An 18,719-nucleotide genomic window follows, 5' to 3' on the forward strand; every position below is an offset into this window, starting at 1 on the left:
AGCAACCTTTGGTCTATTTCTCCTAGCAGCCTTTTGGACATCCAAACTGACTATAAAAAAGAAAAAAAAAGAAAAAAAACTGAAACTAGCATTCAGCTAGACTAGAGACATCCACATTCATTAAATTTAATCTTGATCTAACATAAAATAAGTTTGGGAATCACATCTTTCAGGTACTGTGTATAGGTAATATCAGACCTGTGGTAGTAGATAGAGGGCACTAATGAAATAGCTAATAGTAATACCAATATTGTGATAAACTAATTATACAATTAATATAAACAGGATTGTGCCTGCTCACATATGGAGACTGGAGATCAATTGGAAAACTTCCTCCCTGGAATCTTAGACATGGGATATATAAAAGACAACGGAATTAAAGATTAAAAACATAAAACATAGCTAAATGGCAGCTTATATTTGCTGGTGCCTAACCATCACTGGGGCTGCTCGCTCATCTGTATTAAGGCTGTGCATGGATGCCGTACACCACCTCCATGGTCGGTGTGCGCTCCACCCGACAATAGCAACAACCAGAAAGACTGGATATGACGTAGGGTAGCGTGACCAGGTACCGCTCCGACGTACGTTTCGTAATAACGTCTTCAGGAAGAGTACCTTGGTCACTAGGAGACATGTCCTTAGTAGTGGAAAGGGGCAGGCTAGTAGGCGTTATGATTACACACCAGGGAAGATGGTATTATAAGGTCGCAATGCAAATAAATTGCTTAGGGTTGGAAAAACATTTATGTACACTAAATTTGTAACAACAGAAGTAGATTAAAGATAGAAACAACCTTTGGAGAGCAGCATTTGGTCTATTTCTCCTAGCAGCTTTCCGGGCATCCAAATTGACTATTAAAAAAAAAAACTGAAACTAGCATTCAGCTAGAGATATCTAAATTCATTAAATATAACCTGGATCTAACATAAAATAAGTATGGAAATCACATCTTTTAGGTACTGTGTATAGATCATTTCAGACCAGTAAAACAAAATATAGCAACTGCTGCAAATCAGAGAGGACTAGTTGTATTTATTAAAGTGGAACTTCAGTCACTTTTTCATCTTTCCATCTATCCATCTGCTCTTGTTGTTTTAACTTTCGATAGTAAAACATTTTTTTTTTGCTAAAAAATACCTTATACAGCCCACTTCATGTTCCTTGTCTGCTAATAAGCCTAGGCTTATGACATTATGCACAGCTCTCTCTCTCTCACTCTTGTGAGAGTTTGCCAGGAAGGGAGGGGGATAGTCATAAGAGGGCCAATGAGAGCTGCAGAGCTGGAGGTGTGCCTCTATGTGTCTGTGTAAATCCAGGAAGTGAACAGGCCGCAGCTTCAGCTGCCCGCAGTTAAAATGGGTGCAGCCAGACTGTCAGAGAAACAATCAATCTAGCCGCATCAGCCGTGTCCCTGCGCTCCGGCTCGTGCGCGTTCACGGCCCGATGGAGCGGGGCGCATGCATGCGCACCAGTGCACGCTCAACGTGATGCTCTGGCTGGCCTATAAAAGCTGCTCAGGCGCTCAGACAGGTTGCTGGTTTGTTTTCAGCTTCCTGTCTGCATTGGTTCCAGTATCTGATTACTCGTTGTGGCCCGGATCGACCCTGACCACTCTGCTCTTCTCCTGGACCTGACCTTTGGCCTGTTAATGGACTCTGCCTTGCCTCTTGCCTCCAGTGTTTGACCCACGGCCTGTTCTGGACTCTATGCTCAGTTCCTCCTGCGGGTCATTCTATCCACCAGTCACTGCATAGCTACCATCTCCACAAGGACTACTCCTCCAGTTGTATCCTGCCTGCTGGTAGCCTGTGCCTCTTCGTGCCAACCACTCCCTGTATCACCTCCAGGGGGCGGAGATGGTTGGAACCGCCAGAAAAGGTGGATGGATGGGGTCGGTTTAGGGAGCATCCAGCTGGGTCGAGGGATCTGGAAGCGCTCAGAGAGCTGCTTGCGAATGTGTCTGTCTAATTTGGTGGCTGACTGGATCAAATCCTCAAGTGTAGCAGGGGTCTCTACCCTGGCCAGTTCATCCTTAAGGGCTTCAGACAAAAGTTTTAGCATCTACAAACTATGGGATTTATACTTTTTTTTATACTAGTAATGGCATAGATCAGCGACTTAAAGCGGGACTGTGCTATTGTGGGGACATTCTGACACTAACCGACACTTTTAAAACTTTGTGGGAACCAGTGACACTGATACAGTAATCAGTGCTAAAAATATGCACTGTCACTGTACTAATGACACTGGCTTGAAAGGGGTAAAACATCTAGGTCAATCAAAGGGTTAACTGTGCGCGTACTTCTCCTACTCCGAAGACGCAGATCACGTATTTGGTACATGATCTGGCACAGGAGAGATGCTCAGCCACTGTACATCTAAGTGAAGTGGTCGGCAAGTGGTTAAAATAACATTTCAACTCTGTCTCCTTCAACTTCATCCTGTGAAATGTTCCTACTGTTCTTACCTTTTTGGAAGGTCTGAACTCTCTAATACTGTAAGAGTGTCTAATACTGTAAGCCCAAGAATGCCAGATGAGCTTATATTTGGCATGTTTTGTGCTAGGGGTCTATGTGTTAAACCCTAACTCCAGGTTTTAGTGAATTGTAAATAGTTTGAGCTATGCTGTGTGTGTCTACAGATGCACAATGCCAGGCTTGGTATTGAGCAGTGTTAATTTTGTCGACTAAAACATTTTAGTCGACTAAATGAATACTGTTTTAGTCAACTAAAATACAACTAAAACTAAAACAGTTGAGATGACTAAAATACGACTAAAACTAAAATGGCATTTTAATCAAAAGACTAAAATGAGACTAAAACTAAAATGGCATTTTAGTTAAAAGACTAAAACTAAAAGCAAATTGAAATTTGACTTCAAAATTAACACTGGTCTGTGGTGCATGTTCCTACTACAATACCTTAAACAATATATAAGATTTTTCACTCCAGCAGTATATAATGAGTTTGGAAATTGTAGAGAAATGTTAAATAATGCATTACAATTTAAATACACCCATTAGATTTTAGATGACTAAAATGTACTGGAGATTTAGTCGACTAAATAGGACTAAAACAATTGCAGAAGACTAAAATGGGACTAAAACTAAAATGCCATTTTAGTCCTAAGACTAAAACGGAATCAAAATTTGCTGCCAAAATTAACACTGGTCTTGAGCCTGCTGCTTGCTATGAGGGGCACTGAAAGAGGAGGAGTGGAGAGCACCAATGAGGGACCCCAGAAGAGGAGGTTCAGGGCCACTCTGTGCAAAAACCATTGCACAGAGCAGGTAAGTACTGTATAGTCGCTTAAGTCAAAACAATTGATCAGAATGCAACTTCATCCAGCTAGAGCAAACTGAAAGCAGATTTGCTGTAAAGAGGTTTTGCACATTGAACTTGCTTTTTGCACTGCGTTGGTGCATAAGCTCAAATGTATTTTGTACTTTTTTTAATTAGCTGAAATCTGCATTACCATTGATGTGGTTATTGTCTGCATTGAAATAATAATAATAATAAAATAAATAAATAAACACCAGTCAATTCCTTTTAATCATTTCATGCACAGAAATCGGGTGTTTAAAAGCAGTGTACATAGAAACGGGTTTCACTCAATTGTACAAACATTGCATCTTCATGATTGTATTAGTCAGGTTTGTTAAGTGCTAAAAGAAAAAACTGTTGGTTCAAACGAAGCAGTGTTGATAGGTGACATAAAAAAAAAAGTACATTATGGATTCATTATTTTTTTTCATTAAACTACACCCATAATGGGAACTAATTGATGCAGCTGGCTATTTGGCTTATCACACAACTGACTGCACTGTTTGTTTGGAAAGATATGGTAATAGAATCTGTCTGGGATGTGAGCACACAGCCAATGATAAATGCAGGTAATTGTGGACACCGCTGTCAGGACACAACAGTACGATACCAGCAAGATAATATTCTATTAGTTCTTACATAAAACAATACTTTCCATATACAAATAATACATATTTTTTTCCGGTTATTTTTTTAATTCTATAACCTAAAACCACTATGCACACAAAAGAAATGAAAGAGTAGCCTGACTTTTTCCATGTTTATTAGTCATACACACATATAACATAATACTATACAAACTACACAATTACCAAATATGGGTGCAGATGTGGTCATCATGCAACTAGATAATCCATTCCACCCAAAAGCATTTCCAAGAGAGAAATCATAACTATAAAATCAGTTATGCTTTTTACAACTATTTAGTACTGATCCATTAACCACTTAAAGGGATTGTAAAGGTAATTTTTTTTTTAAAATAACAAACATGTTATACTAACCTCCACTGTGCAGCTCGTTTTGCACAGAGTGGCCCCCGAACCTGGTCTTCTGGGGGCCCTCGGCGGCTGTTTCAGCTCCTCCCCCGCAAGAAATAACCACCTTCATGCGAGCTTTCATGCATGGTGGTTAGTTCTTGCGGGGGCACGCTCCCGTGATACAGCCGGCAGCTATAGCCACTCACTGTATCACTCAGCCCCGCTCCACGGTGCGCCGTGTCATTGAATGTGAGTGACAGCAGTGTGAGCCAATCCATCCACTCTAGCCAATAAACGGCCAGGCTGAGCGGCGAAGAGGATATCGGGGGCAAGCGTAGAAGGTAGACAGGCTCAGGTAAGTAAAACGGGGGGCAAGAGGGGCCAGTATTGTCAGATGTTTTTTTCACCTTAATGCATAGGATGCATTAAAGTGAAAAAACGCAAACCTTTCCAACCCCTTTAAGGACCGGAATTATGCTATAATAAATGCCACAAAAAAATCTTCATCAGTTTAGGCCAATATAAAAAAAATCACAATAAGTGTATATTGATTGGTTTGCGCAAAAGTTACAGTGTCTACAAAATAGGGAATAGATTTATGGCATTTTTATTATTTATTTATTTTTTACTAGTAATGGTGGTGATCTGCGATTTTTAGTGGGACTGCGACATTGTGGCGGACGACAGTTTGGACACCTTTGACACTTTTTTGGGACCATTGACATTTATACAGCGATCAGAGCTAAAAATAGCCACTGATTATTGTATAAATGTCACTGGCAGGGAAGGGGTTAACACCAGGGGGCGATCAAGGGGTTAAGTGTTCCCCAGGGAGGTGTTTCTTTGGGGGGAGTGTAGTGACTGGAGGAGGAGAGCGATCACTGTTCCTGATCACTAGGAACAGCAGATCTCTCTCTACTCCCCTGTCAGAACGGGGATCTGTTTGTTTATATTGACAGACCCCCGTTCTGGCTCTCTGCAGAGCAATTGTGGGTAGCCAGCCACGTGCATCGCTGGGGCAGCCAGCCACGTGCATCGGCCACGGTGTCATGCCGCAGGCGTGCGCGCAAACCCCCTATCTCTCTTAAAGCGGCCGACATACACCTATGGCAATTTGCGCAGCCATGCCAATCTGCCGCAGTATAATGATGGCGGCTGGGCAGCTGGATGGTAAGCGGTTAATGACTGAAGTGTATTTAAACCCACAAAATAAAAAATGAATATATTGCAGCTTTCCAGTCCTTAGACGTGGTGGCTGAATTCGTTTCCTTCTTTTTCTCTTTAGGGCTCTTGCACACAGGTCCATTCAGCACCTCTGCCCGGGCAGACCAGGTGCAGTGTACAGCCTGTTATTGATATGAATGGCTGTGCAATGGTGCACTTGTTTTTCCAAAATTTTTATACGCCCATATACGCGAGTACAGCATCACACGGCCATTCATATCAATGACAGGCTGTACACTGCATATGAGCTGCCCAGTGGAGGAAACAGATCTGCAAATACGCTGAATGGGCTCAGCTGGCACATGTACCAGAGCACTTACTGGTGATCCAGCCAGTAACACACTTCCAGTCCTAGGGTGACATCACTCATTCACTGTACTGTACACTACAGAGTGTACAGGACACAAGACAGCATTAGATTGTCAGCTATTGTTCTCCACTCACACACAGATATAATAAAACTCTTTCATTGGTACGTTGTATAACCAGAAAAAAAACAACAGAAATTAAATTAGAGATACTATTTGCCATCCAAATAAAAATAACATAACAAAAAAGTGTGAATCATCGCTCACTAAACTTCTACTAACATGAAATTAGCAGAAAGGGCCCAAAGGGTGGCGCTTGAGAAATGAAGTTCCTATTTATACTCTCATAGTACGTCACTATGTTCGTGTTTGTCGAACGACAATTCGAGGATAGTATGCTAGACAAAATCCTGCACGCACGCTTTTGACAAAAATCAGATGCTCGGTCGTGCAACAATCGAACCGTGTGTACGAGGTTTTAGAATAGATATCCTTACCCATCTGTAAAGTTTTGTGAAAAGAGCCTATTGTGTACTGTTTCCACTGTAAAGTGGATCTATCATAAAAAATCAGTCTTCACAGCAATCAGTAGGAATTGCAAGCCTTACAAAATAACATGTTTCAAAATGACAGCAAATGACATTTCCCTCCTCTGAAAAAAAACAAAACAAAAAAACAAAACAAAAACAAAATACATAGAAGAACCCTAAGGTCATCCATACATGGTCCAAATGTCTGCAGGTTCAGCAAGAACTGTCCGAGATTCGAACAATTAATGGGCAGGGTGAATGTACCAAGTTGAGCAATCAATCAGCTTGAGTACAACCAGCCTTCCGGATGCGCTTCCGATTATCGCAGGCAGCTGCTATAGTCGCTAGCGATAATCACTGTCTTCTCCTGGTGGGGGCGGCTTACCCCCGCTGGGAGAAGACAATTGCTTGGCAGGAGGGATTCCCCTGTCAACACTGTGCAAAATTTGCACTGCCTATGGGCTGCCTAAGGGTCCAAGGTCTATATATACACACACGTGTGAGTTTTGGGGTACACATCCTAATGCAAGAGGCTGCTCACACCTATTTTCCCAATGTTCTGCAAGTACTGAAAATAACAGATGTGATGTGCCAGAGATATAGCATGCTCTTTACTTCCTCTTTGACATAACAATGAAGTGTATTTTTGGCTTGCACTGTCTGCCCTGGCTACTTCATTTTTGATTAATATTACAAAGAACACAGATATCCCCTCATCTCCATAAGCTCTCCTTGTGCACAGGCAGAGAGATCGGGAAGCTATCAGCTCATAAGATTACTGGCAAAATCTACAAATATTTGGCATCCATATTTAGCAGACCAAAAGGGAGCAAAAAGGAGGAGTTCATTAATAGGGTTTACATATACTTTTCTTTTTTTTTACCTTCATGAGTGGATACAGTGCTAACAATTGGGCTCCTTGATGTGCTGGCGCTCGCAGCATTTATGGCAGTGACTGATGGACTAGTGCCAGTTTTAGGGCTGCTGTGATCTGTGAAAGGAAGGGAACATTTATTATTTTATTTTGCCTTCGTAATATTGTTATTTCTCTGTAAATTTACACATTCACTTTATAATTGTACATCATATTTAAAGATAAACAAAAGGTAATAATTAGACAATGTAGAAAAGTCTGCCTTAAAAGTACACAATGGACAAAAAAGACAAACAGAACTGCGAGGCAAAACAAATGTAATCATTAAAGTTAAATATACCACAATGCACGATGCATTAATCTTTGGAAATCGTTACATGTTATTGCAAAGACAAAAGATTTTAAGAAGTATTTTTATCTATTGAGGACAATTCTTCCATTTATAAGAAATAATTTGTGTATATAAGTCTTACAAACTCAGAATTTTTACAGTTTTCCAAAAAATTTAGCATTTTAGCAACTAGAATTTTTACATCCGTAATTACAGATTTCTAAAAAATCTTTGTGAAAATAATGAGGGATTAAAGTAATGTCCAAGCGGAGGGAGGAGGCGGAGCCGAGCTTAGAGGTAATGCTGGCTTAGAGCTCCATTCTCAGCAGGACAACGGAGCCATATAACGGCGGAGGTAACTTGACTCTCCGCACATATATCATACCAAACGTCAGATAAATACCCCTACCTTACATAGGTAACATTCGGGGGGGGGGGGGGTGAGAGGAGACTCATGAGGCAGAAAATTAACAAGAAAGCGATGCCTCACACATACAGCAGTATGGCACTGAACCCCTCCCCCTCTGAGGGGAGACACAGTGAGGAGAACAAACAGACAGCCCCTTCTGCTGCTTTACATAAAGATGTTCTCTCATTAAAGGCACATAGTCTCTCTAACCAAATACCTGAGAAAAATATGTCAGTTCTGGAGAATTTAGAACTTTCCACACAAAAAGACTTATCCCCTCCTGTAACGCTGAAACAAATAGAAAATCTGCTTCAAAAATCACTCAAATCCACTGCAGATGCCATCACCACAAAACGTATTAAAGAAATTAGAGAACTTGGTCAGCGTACATCAGCACTGGAAATTAGAGCAGACAATCTGGAAAATTATACATCTGAGGCCGCGTACACACGGGCGGACTGTTCGCCCAACTTTGTTCGTCAAACAATCCGACAAACAGTCCGCTCAAAATTTGCATGAACGGACTTGACCACACACGATGAACGAACAGTCCGCTGAAAGCGTGCGCGATGACGTGAACGGCACGTACGACGGGACGAGAAATACGACGTCCAATACACTGCAATGCAACCTTCGCCGTGTAAATCCTTTCTGAGCATGCGCGAAACTTAGTTTGTCGAACAAGCCTACACACGAGCGGACTGTCCGCTGAAACCAAGTTTCAGCGGACTGTCTTACGGAAATTCCGAAAAACTTTGTTCGTCAGACTGTCCGCTGAAACTGTCCGCTGAAGCCCACACACGAGCGGACTGTCCGCTGAAACACTGTTCAGCGGACAAAGTTGGGCGAACAGTCCGCCCGTGTGTACGCGGCCTAACATTGCCTCAGAAATTGATTTTCTTAAAGAGTAAAATGACATCTTACAATCCAAATTTGAGGATTTCGAAAATCAAAACGCTCCAATATACGTATTAGAGAAATACCCGAATCTGTGACTGATTTAAACGGTGCTATTACTGCACTTTTTCAAGAATTACAACCAGCTATCCCACTAGAGCGCCTTGAAATGGACCGGGTTCATAGAGCCCTAGCAACAAAGAAAACAGATGGTCCTCCCCGTGACATTATCGCAAAATTGCATTTCTACCGCACTAAGGAACTACTGCTAAATACAGCTAGAAATAAAGATCCCCTAATTTTCCAGGGTCATAAATATCAATTATTCACAGACCTCTCACAAATTACAATCAACAAAAGAAGAACCCTGAAACCACTACTGCAAATATTACAGCGAAATTACATAATCTAAAAATGGGGCTTTCCTTTCTCAGTGCGTTTTACTTTCCAAAGTCGCAAATATATGTGCCGAACAGCTAAGGACCTGCAAACTACTTTACAGAAACTAGGGATGATAAACACATCAAGAGATGCTGCGGACACTCACCAAAAATCATCCTCATATGCTGATAATTCCTCCTCTGCTTCCAGAAGAGAAGAAGACTACAATCCACAGAAAAGAAGTCGCATACAATCTCCACCTCCGGATTCAGATCTGGCTGACACTATGGACTGATAAACACCTGTACTGAGGCTAATATCTTGCCTTTTCAACAGAATGGCTACTGCCAAGTTTTTTCTCTGACTTCCAATCAATATTTTTATCATAATCTTATTTAATCAATGTTCCTAATAATTTAGGCACCTTATTATAACTGTTTTTTTTCTCTCTCTTCTCTACTTTGTCTCTGAGGTTGCCTTAATCTTACATTTTAATTTTTTGCTTGAAAAATGAAATTATATGATTGGTTCTTGGTGTTCTGCAGGGAAGTTCCTTGCACCCTCTCTTGCTACCCTCAGCAGCTCGGTGTGCACTGGGCAGTTGACAGTGGCTCATGTACCCTTGGAGGGAGAGTTTTTCTCCTCCCAACGGACACATTAAGAACATAGATATGTTAAGATATATTTCAATATTGTATATTAATTGTATTTTCTTTTTCAGTCATTATCTCCTTTCCCCTCCCTCCCTCCACCCCTATACTCTGGAGACAAATAATTTCTTATATGACACACGTTCTAACATAAACACCAACATATATTTACTTTTCCCAACTCCATGGCCCCATTAAACATCATATCATTAAATACTCAGGGACTAAACGTTCCACACAAACGTACTAAAGCCTTCCGCACATTTTCATCCAAAAAAGCACATATAGTTTGCCTCCAAGAGACTCATTTTGCATCACAATCCACTCCCAAATTTTTCAGTAAAGACTACCCCCAAGTATACACAGCTTCGGCCTCCTCTAAAAAACGAGGCGTGCTTATAGCTTTCCAATAAATGTCACACAGCATTCCAAAATAACCCTTCTTCTTTATCTAAAATAAATCTTGACAAAGCTAAATTGGAATTTGATCTATTCCTTACTGAAGCAGCGGATAAAACCATCAAGAGATCACAACACAATTTCTATATCAATGCGAATAAACCTCACACACTATTAGCCAGGGCATTCAAATCCTGCCAGAACCCAATGAAACCGATACGTCTGAAAATCTCTAGGGGGGTATACACAAATAATCCTTTAAAAATATTACAAAAATTCAAAACACAATTTAAAAATGTATACTCTTCTAATAATGAGTTGGACCCTTCTAGAACGAATGATTTTTTCTCTCATATATCTCTACCGACACTATCTAAAACACAAATGGAAATGATGGAGGAACCAGTGTCAATTATAGAGGTATCTGAAGTTATCAAAAATCTGAAACTAAATAAAAGGCCAGGTCCTGATGGTTTTTCTGCGCTGTATTACAAAACGTTTGTAGACATCCTATCTCCAGTCTTGACAAACACTTTTAATTCCCTTTTGGAAGGTCATTCTTTTAGAAGAGAAACCCTAACTGCAATTATCTGTATGCTCCCTAAACCTCACACAGACGATTCAATATGGTCTAATTATCGCCCTATTTCGTTACTAAATTTAGACAAAAATTTTAGCCAAAATTCTAGCTAACAGATTAAAAACTATTATAGGCAATCTTATACATCATGATCAAGTGGGCTTCATTCCATTACGTCAAGCAGGAGATAATATTAGACGTGCAACATTCCTGTCACATGCCGCTAAAAAAAGACGTATTCCCACTTGTTTTCTTTAGATATTATGAAAGCTTTTGACACAGGTGATATGGTCATATATGAACTATACCCTTTGCAAATGGGGATTCGGCCCTCATTTTTTACGATGGATCTCTAATTTGTATCAAGATCCCAAAGCTTATATCAGATATGCAGGGTAAAAATCGGACGAGTTTAATATACTGAGGGGGACTCGTCAAGGATGTCCACTTTCGCCATTATTATTTGCTTTACTCATTGAACCTTTAGCACAAAGAATTAGGATGGAACCCACTATAACAGGTATTGAAATGGGTGGCTTTCATCATAAGCTCTGTTTATTCGCAAATGATATTCTCCTTTTTCTATCTTCTCCACATGTTTCGGCCCCAAATCTTATGGTTGTACTACAAGAATTCTAAGAATTCTCATTTATTTCGGGCCTTAAGGTCAATATTCAAAAATCTTCAGCATTAAACATTTCACTTGTCGAGAAAGATAAACAATCTTTACAAAATTCACTACCCTTTAAGTGGGTAGATCATAGCCTCCCATATCTGGGTGTGCAGTTTACTCCTAACCCCTCCGATTTATTTGCAGCTAATTACCCAGCTTTATTAAAAAATATTACAAGGTCTTTATCTAATTGGTCATCAATGCCGATATCATGGTTTGGGAAAATCAATATCATAAAAATGTCTGTTCTTCCGAAATTTTTATATTTATTCAGAACTCTCCCGATTCATATTCCTGCATATTTTCTTAGGCTGATTCAACAAAAAGTAACGAAATTTACTTGGGGGAAAATAAAACCCAGACTTCACAAAAAAACACTTGTTCTCCCCAAAGCTTTGGGTGGTTTGGGATTTCCAGACTTTAACATATATTATAAGGCAGCTCAATTATCTCAATTAACAAAATATCACTCTTCTACAGAGATTCCTTTATGGGTCCTCATTGAAGCTGTAGACTGTGATCCTCTTCCTATAAACAACATATTATGGTTACAACCTGCGGATCGTAAGTCTATAAATAACCCCATTTCTAAGCACTCTCTATCTATATGGGATAGGTATAGAAATTCACATGGTCTGCAATCTCCAAAAAATCCACTATTATCTTTCCACAAGAATCCGACTTTTTACCCAGCCTGAAAATATCCCAAAACCTTTAAAGCTTGGTCTAAGGCTGGTATCACTTGTCTATATAATTTAACTTCAACTACATCAATAAAATCTTTTACAGATCTATGTGAATTATATAAGCTTCCACAATCAGAAATATTCAGATATCTCTAAATCAAAAATTGTTATACTCCTCTTCTCAATTTAAATGTAAACTTACATAATATTTCTCAATTTGAAAGATTTTGTCTCAAGGAACCACATACTAAAGGTCGTATTACATCATTGTATACACAATTGATATCTAATTCTAATACTGTTATACCTAAATATGTGGCCAAGTGGGAAAAAGATTTGGATTGTACGATCGATTCTAAGTCTTGGTCCAACATATGGTCTTTCACCAAATCTTCCTCTATAAATATATTGGCGTCTGAATCATCATATAAAGTTCTCACACACTGGTATTTGGTTCCTGCGAGAATCACCAAATTCTCAACAGACAACACTGGCCTCTGCTTTCGTGGCTGTTCAGAAAAGGGTACCTATATACATACCTGGTGGCATTGCCCAATTGTACAATCATTTTGGAAAAAGATCTTTCTGATAATTACAAAATTTTTTGATCGTCCAATTTTTCCAGACCCAATTATAGCTCTCCTTAATTTAAAACCAGCCTCTCTGAATCAGAAGCAATTCAAATTAGTTCTTACACTCCTGATAGCCGCAAAGCAGACTATAGCCAATGCGTGGAAAACAGATGTGGTGAATATTGCAGAAACCAAACGTAGAATGAATCAATCTTTCATCCATGCTAAAATGGACGCTATAGATAAAAACCAGATGACAAAGTTTGATGATATATGGAAACCCTGGATTAAATATTATACGTCAGATAATATTGACAACCGAGTTTTATTGTTATGGTGATTAAGATTTTTTATAGAATTACAACATTAGCTGATATATAAAACCTCCTTCGGAGAATTATTCCCTCCCCTTCCCCTCCTATATACCTTTTATGTTCTTTCCTTACTATATAATACTTACTATAAACATACTTTAGAAGTTATGGTCAAACCTTTAAAATCATATATTTTCTTTTAGACATATTTATATTTTCTTGGGATTAAAATGTTTAAAACTCAGCTATAAGAATGTTTTCAAATTCTAAAATATATAAGGCCATTTATTGTTATTCCCACGAGAATATCTTGAAATTCTTCTTTGCTTTGCATCATCCGTACTTCAATATGTCTACTTTTTATTTCTGGTATCGCATAATTTGTCTTATATTCTGTACATGTAATTTATTTTAAAATAAAATAAAAACTTTTGAACGAGAAAAAAAAGTAATGTCCAAATAAAGTTAAAGCTTAGTTAATACGTATTTTAAGATTAGGAACCTCTTCACAGAGATGGAAGATTGGCCTTTAGTTGGGTGTAAAGCCACTCATAAAAGCTTGTACCAAGATTTTGTCCACAGCAAATAGAGTGAGATGACTCTGCTAGCTTCCAGATGGAAAAAGCCTAGTACACACAGGCTGAATATCATATGGCATCCACCATTCAAAAAATACTGGCTGACAATTGGCCCATGTGTTCTGTCGAAAGGACATGACCAAAAAAGGTCTGCCGATCCTGTTCCAATCAGCCTATGGCTGAGAACCCTGACCAAGTGTTCCAGCGGGGGGCCTCCCCCTGTCAGAACACAATGGCATAGCAAGGGCGATTGCTGTACTAATATTGCAAAGTTAGTATAGTGGCTCCTCCTGAGCTGGCAGTTTTTTTTTGTTTAGCCCTGCTGGGCTACTAGGCTTAACACTATATATTGTATATACTGTACAGTATATTTTTATATAATTACAGTTGTGCTCATACGTTTACATTTACATTTACAATTTATGATTTCTTGCCCATTTTTCAGAGAATATAAATGACACAAAAACATTTCTTCTCACTCATGGTTAGTGTTTGGTTGAAGCCATTTATTATCAATAAACTGTTGTTACTCTTTTTAAATCATAATGACAACAAAAACTACCCAAATGACCCCGATCAAAAGTTTACATACCCCAGTTCTTAATACCATGTCTTTAACATCAATGACAGCTAGAAGTCTTTTGTGGTATTTGTGGATAAGGCTCTTTAACCACTTCAGCCCCGGACCAATTGTCAGCCTAAGGACCAGAGGTCTTTTTACAATTTCGCACTGCACTACTTTAACTGGTAATTGCGCGGTCATGCAATGTTGTACCCAAACGAAATTTGCGTCCTTTTCTTCCCACAAATAGAGCTTTCTTTTGATGGTATTTGATTGCTTCTGCGATTTTTATTTTTTGCGATATAAATGGAAAAAGACCGAAAATTTTGAGAAAAAATATATTTTCTACTTTTTGTTAAAATAAAAATCGAATAAACTCAATTTTAGTCATACATTTAGGGCAAAATTTATTCAGCCACATGTCTTTAGTAAAAAAAAATGTCAATAAACGTATATTTATTGGTTTGTGCAAAAGTTATAGCGTCTACAAACTAGAGTACATTTTCTGGAATTTACACAGCTTTTAATTTATGACTGCCTATCTCATTTCTTGAGGTGCTAAAATGGCAGGGCAGTACAAACCCCCCCAAATGACCCCATTTTGGAAAGTAGACACCCCAAGGAAATTGCTGAGGGGCATGTTGAGCCCATTGAATATTTTTTTTTTGTCCCAAGTGATTGAATAATGACACACAAAAAAAAAGTTTACAAAAAGTTGTCACTAAATTATATATTGCTCACACATGCCATAGTTATATGTGTAATTGCACCCCAAAATATATTCTGCTGCTTCTCCTGAGTATGGGGATACCACATATGTGGGACTTTTTGGGAGTCTAGCCGCGTGCGGCACCCCGAAATCCAATCACTGCCTTCAGGATTTCTAAGGGTGCAAATTTTTGATTTCACTCCTCACTACCTATCACAGTTTCGAAGGCCATAAAATTCTAAAATAACACAAACTCCCCCCAAATGACCCCATTTTGGAAAGTAGACACCCCAAGCTATTTACTGAGAGGCATGTTGAGTCCATGAAATATTTTATATTTTGCCACAAGTTGCAGGAATATTAAAAAACTTTTGCACAAAGTTGTCACTAAATGATATATTGCTCACACATGCTAAGGGCATAAGTGAAATTACACCCCAAAATAAATTCTGCTGCTTCTCCCGAGTACGGGGATACCACATGTGGGGGACTTTTTGGGAGCCTAGCCACGTACGGGACCCCGAAAACCAAGCCCTGCCTTCCGGATTTAAATATAAAACGCTACCAAAAAAAACTTTTAGCGATCGCAGGGATCAGGCCTGACTCTGCGAACGCTGCAGTTACGTGTTTAGTGTTTTGTAAGTGACAGTGATCGATCGATACTGCACTTGGGTGGGCTAAAGGCAGGTGCTAGCAGGTATCTGGGCTGATCCCGCTAACAATGCGTTTTTTTGGAACCCTAAACTGCTGGGGACGCTAGTATAGATCTGATCAGTCAGATATTGATATGTTCAGATTCTATACCACTACGGCACCAGTGACACTAATGCAGCGATCAGAAAAATGATCGCTTAGTGACACTGGCAAAAGGGGGTGAAAGGGTTAACTAGGGGCAATCAGGGGGTTAAAACCATTATTGGGTAGTATATCGGGGTACCTAGCGCTATAAAAACCTGGTGGTGAACCTAAAAAATAACTAGCTACTTAGCGGCACCAGTGACACTAATGCAGCAATCAGAAAAACGATTGCTTAGTGATACTGGCAAAAGGGGGTGAAAGGGTTAACTCTAGGGGCAATCAGGGGGTTAAACCTTTATGGGGGGTAGGGGGCTACCCTGGACCTAACACTAACTGCCCTGACAGTTTTTACTGTCACAACTGACACTGAATGCAGTGATCAGTAAATAAATGATCACTGAAATCAGTGACACTGTGACTGGGAGGGGGAGGGGGGCGATCGGGGGGGGGGGGTTGTGTGCCTATGTGTGCCTACATGTCAGTGTAGTGTTGGTGCACACTTACTTTCACTGTTCTCCTCGTAGTCCGGTCAAAAAGACCGCCCCGAGGAGAATGACATCACTTCCTCCCTGCCTGTGTTTACTATACACAGCGGGAGGAAGCTTCTCATTCGCCAGGAGCGATCGAGAGGGGATGGCCAGAAACCAACGGCCATCCCCTCATCCCGGATCGCTCCTGCAGCGAAACGGACCGCCGCATCCAGCGGGAGGGGGTCCGATCGGACCCCCACCCGCTGGAAGGCGAGCATGTACATGTATGTGCTTGTGCCTGTCGGTGCCATTGCACCGACATACATTGCCATGCGGCGGTCCTTAAGTGGTTAATTACTCAGATGGTAAAGTTGCCCATTCCTTTTGGCAAAAAGCCTCCAGTTCCTGTAAATACTTGGGCTGTGTTGCATGAACTGCATGTTTGAGATCTCCCCAGAGTGGCTCAATGATAATGAGGTCAGGAGACTGGGATGGCCACTCCCGAACCTTTATTTTATTCTGCTGTAGCCAATGACAGGTCGACTTGGCCTTGTGTTTTGGATGATTGTCATGTTGGAATTTCTAAGTAAGTCCCATGTGCAGCTTCCTGGCTGATAAATCCAAATATTCCTCCGGTATTTTTTGATAACATATTGCATTCATCTTGCCAACAATTTTGACCAAATTTCCTGTGCCTTTGTAGCTCACACATCCCCAAAACATCAGTCATCCACCTCTGTACCTTTCATCATAGGCCTTGTTGACTCCTCTCCAAATGTAGCATTTATGTCTGTGGCCAAAAAGCTAAATTTTGGTCTCATTACTCCAAATGACTTTGTGCCAGAAGGTTTGAGGCTTGTCTCTGTGCTGTTTGGCATATTGTAAGTGGGATACTTTGGGGCATTTGTGTAGTGATGGCTTTCTTCTGGCGACTCAACCATGCAATCCATCTTTCCTCAAGTGCCTCCTCATTGTGCATCTTGAAACAGCCACACCACATGTTTTCAGAGAGCCCTGTATTTCACCTGAAGTTATTTGTGTGTGTTTCTCTTTGCATCCCGAACAAGGAGTCCAGAAACTCTTTGACCTTTTACACACACACTAATTACAAGCAAACAGGTGAGGATGGTTACCTTTAATATCTATTCAAACCCCTTTTGCCCCGTACACACGAGCGGACTTTTCGACATCCAAACTCCGACGGACTGAGTCCGGCGGACTATCCGATCGTGTGTGGGCTGCAACGGACTTTAGCGAAGCTAAAGTCTGACGGACTTTAGAAATGAAGCATGCTTTAAATTTTCCCGACGGAACTCCGCCGGACCCGGTCCCCTTTGAAAAATCCGCTCGTGTGTGTGCTACTCCGACGGACTAAAACCGACGCTAGGGCAGCTATTGGCTACTGTCTAGGAACTTCCTACGTCGAATCCAGTCGTACGTCATCACGTTCGACTCCGTCGGAGTTTGGTGTGATGGTGTGTGGTCAAGTCCGTTCGGTCGAAAAGTCCGCCAGAACTCCGTCGGAACTCCGGCGGAACTCCTTTGGAGGTCTGTCAGACTTAATCCCTCTCGTGTGTACGGGGCATTTGTGTTAACTTGTGTGCAAGTAATCAGGCCAAAATCACAGGGTATGTAAACTTGTGATTAGGATCATTTGTATCGTTTCTGTTGTCATTATGATTTAAAAAAGAGTAAACACAGTTGATTGATAATAAATGGCTTCAGCCAAACACTAACCATTAGTAATATAAATGTCTTTGTGTTATCATTCATACTCTCTGAAAAATGGCAAATAAATCAGAAGTTTCTAGTCTTATTAATTATTTCATGCACTATTTAATTAATTTGGCAATTTTTTCTGTATCCCTAGAAAGAGAAAATTGTATATCCAATTTATACTTCTTATAGGTGACCCCAATCTTAGACTCCCATATACCATTTCAATAATCAAATTAAATACTCAAATGACACCAATTTTCATTTAATAGGAGTTTGAAAATAAAATAAAAATAATCTTTTACAAAAATACCCTAAATGTGTAGAAATTTCAAGTGTGGCGGCCTAACAAAGATAAATAAACACAATTTGTGATGAAGCAATTTGTGCAAAAAAAGTATATTTTGCACACCCTGTTTTTCTAGTGTCCCTGCAGCCTGTCAGAAGGTTCACATTATCAGAGACATGCCTGTTCACTCCTACCTTTGATGATTGTAAAAAATTGATGGGGAGCCAGGTGAAGGAACAGGTTTCCCATCAAGGAACAGCTTGCACCTACACTAATATAGTGCTGCAGATTTAATGATCAGACCTAGGCAAAAGAAAGCAGTTGAAGAATGCCTATTGTGCAGTGTTACCACCTTTCCTTCAAGCGAAAGCCTGAACACTTTGGCAGTGCAGGGCAATTATTTTTCCCCATAGTATACACTATTAGTATAGCATTATAGTATAGTATTTTAAAAGACCTGGGAC

The 18,719-nt window shown here is 40.1% G+C and overlaps 1 protein-coding gene across 1 annotated transcript in view; it reads right to left on the minus strand.

Annotated features, from left to right (window-relative positions):
- The window catches only part of EMCN (endomucin), a 214,634-nt gene that overhangs the window by 108,552 nt on the left and 87,363 nt on the right, over nucleotides 1–18,719 (minus strand). Inside the window, exon 4 of the mRNA XM_077476623.1 lies at nucleotides 7,251–7,358. Within this exon, the coding sequence (XP_077332749.1) occupies nucleotides 7,251–7,358 (108 nt within the window). The remainder of the gene's footprint in view (nucleotides 1–7,250; nucleotides 7,359–18,719) is intronic.

This window comes from Lithobates pipiens, unplaced genomic scaffold (assembly GCF_037356315.1).
Source record: "Lithobates pipiens isolate NorthernLeopardFrog02 unplaced genomic scaffold, aLitPip1_a1.2 Scaffold_13, whole genome shotgun sequence".
Taxonomy (NCBI): domain Eukaryota; kingdom Metazoa; phylum Chordata; class Amphibia; order Anura; family Ranidae; genus Lithobates; species Lithobates pipiens.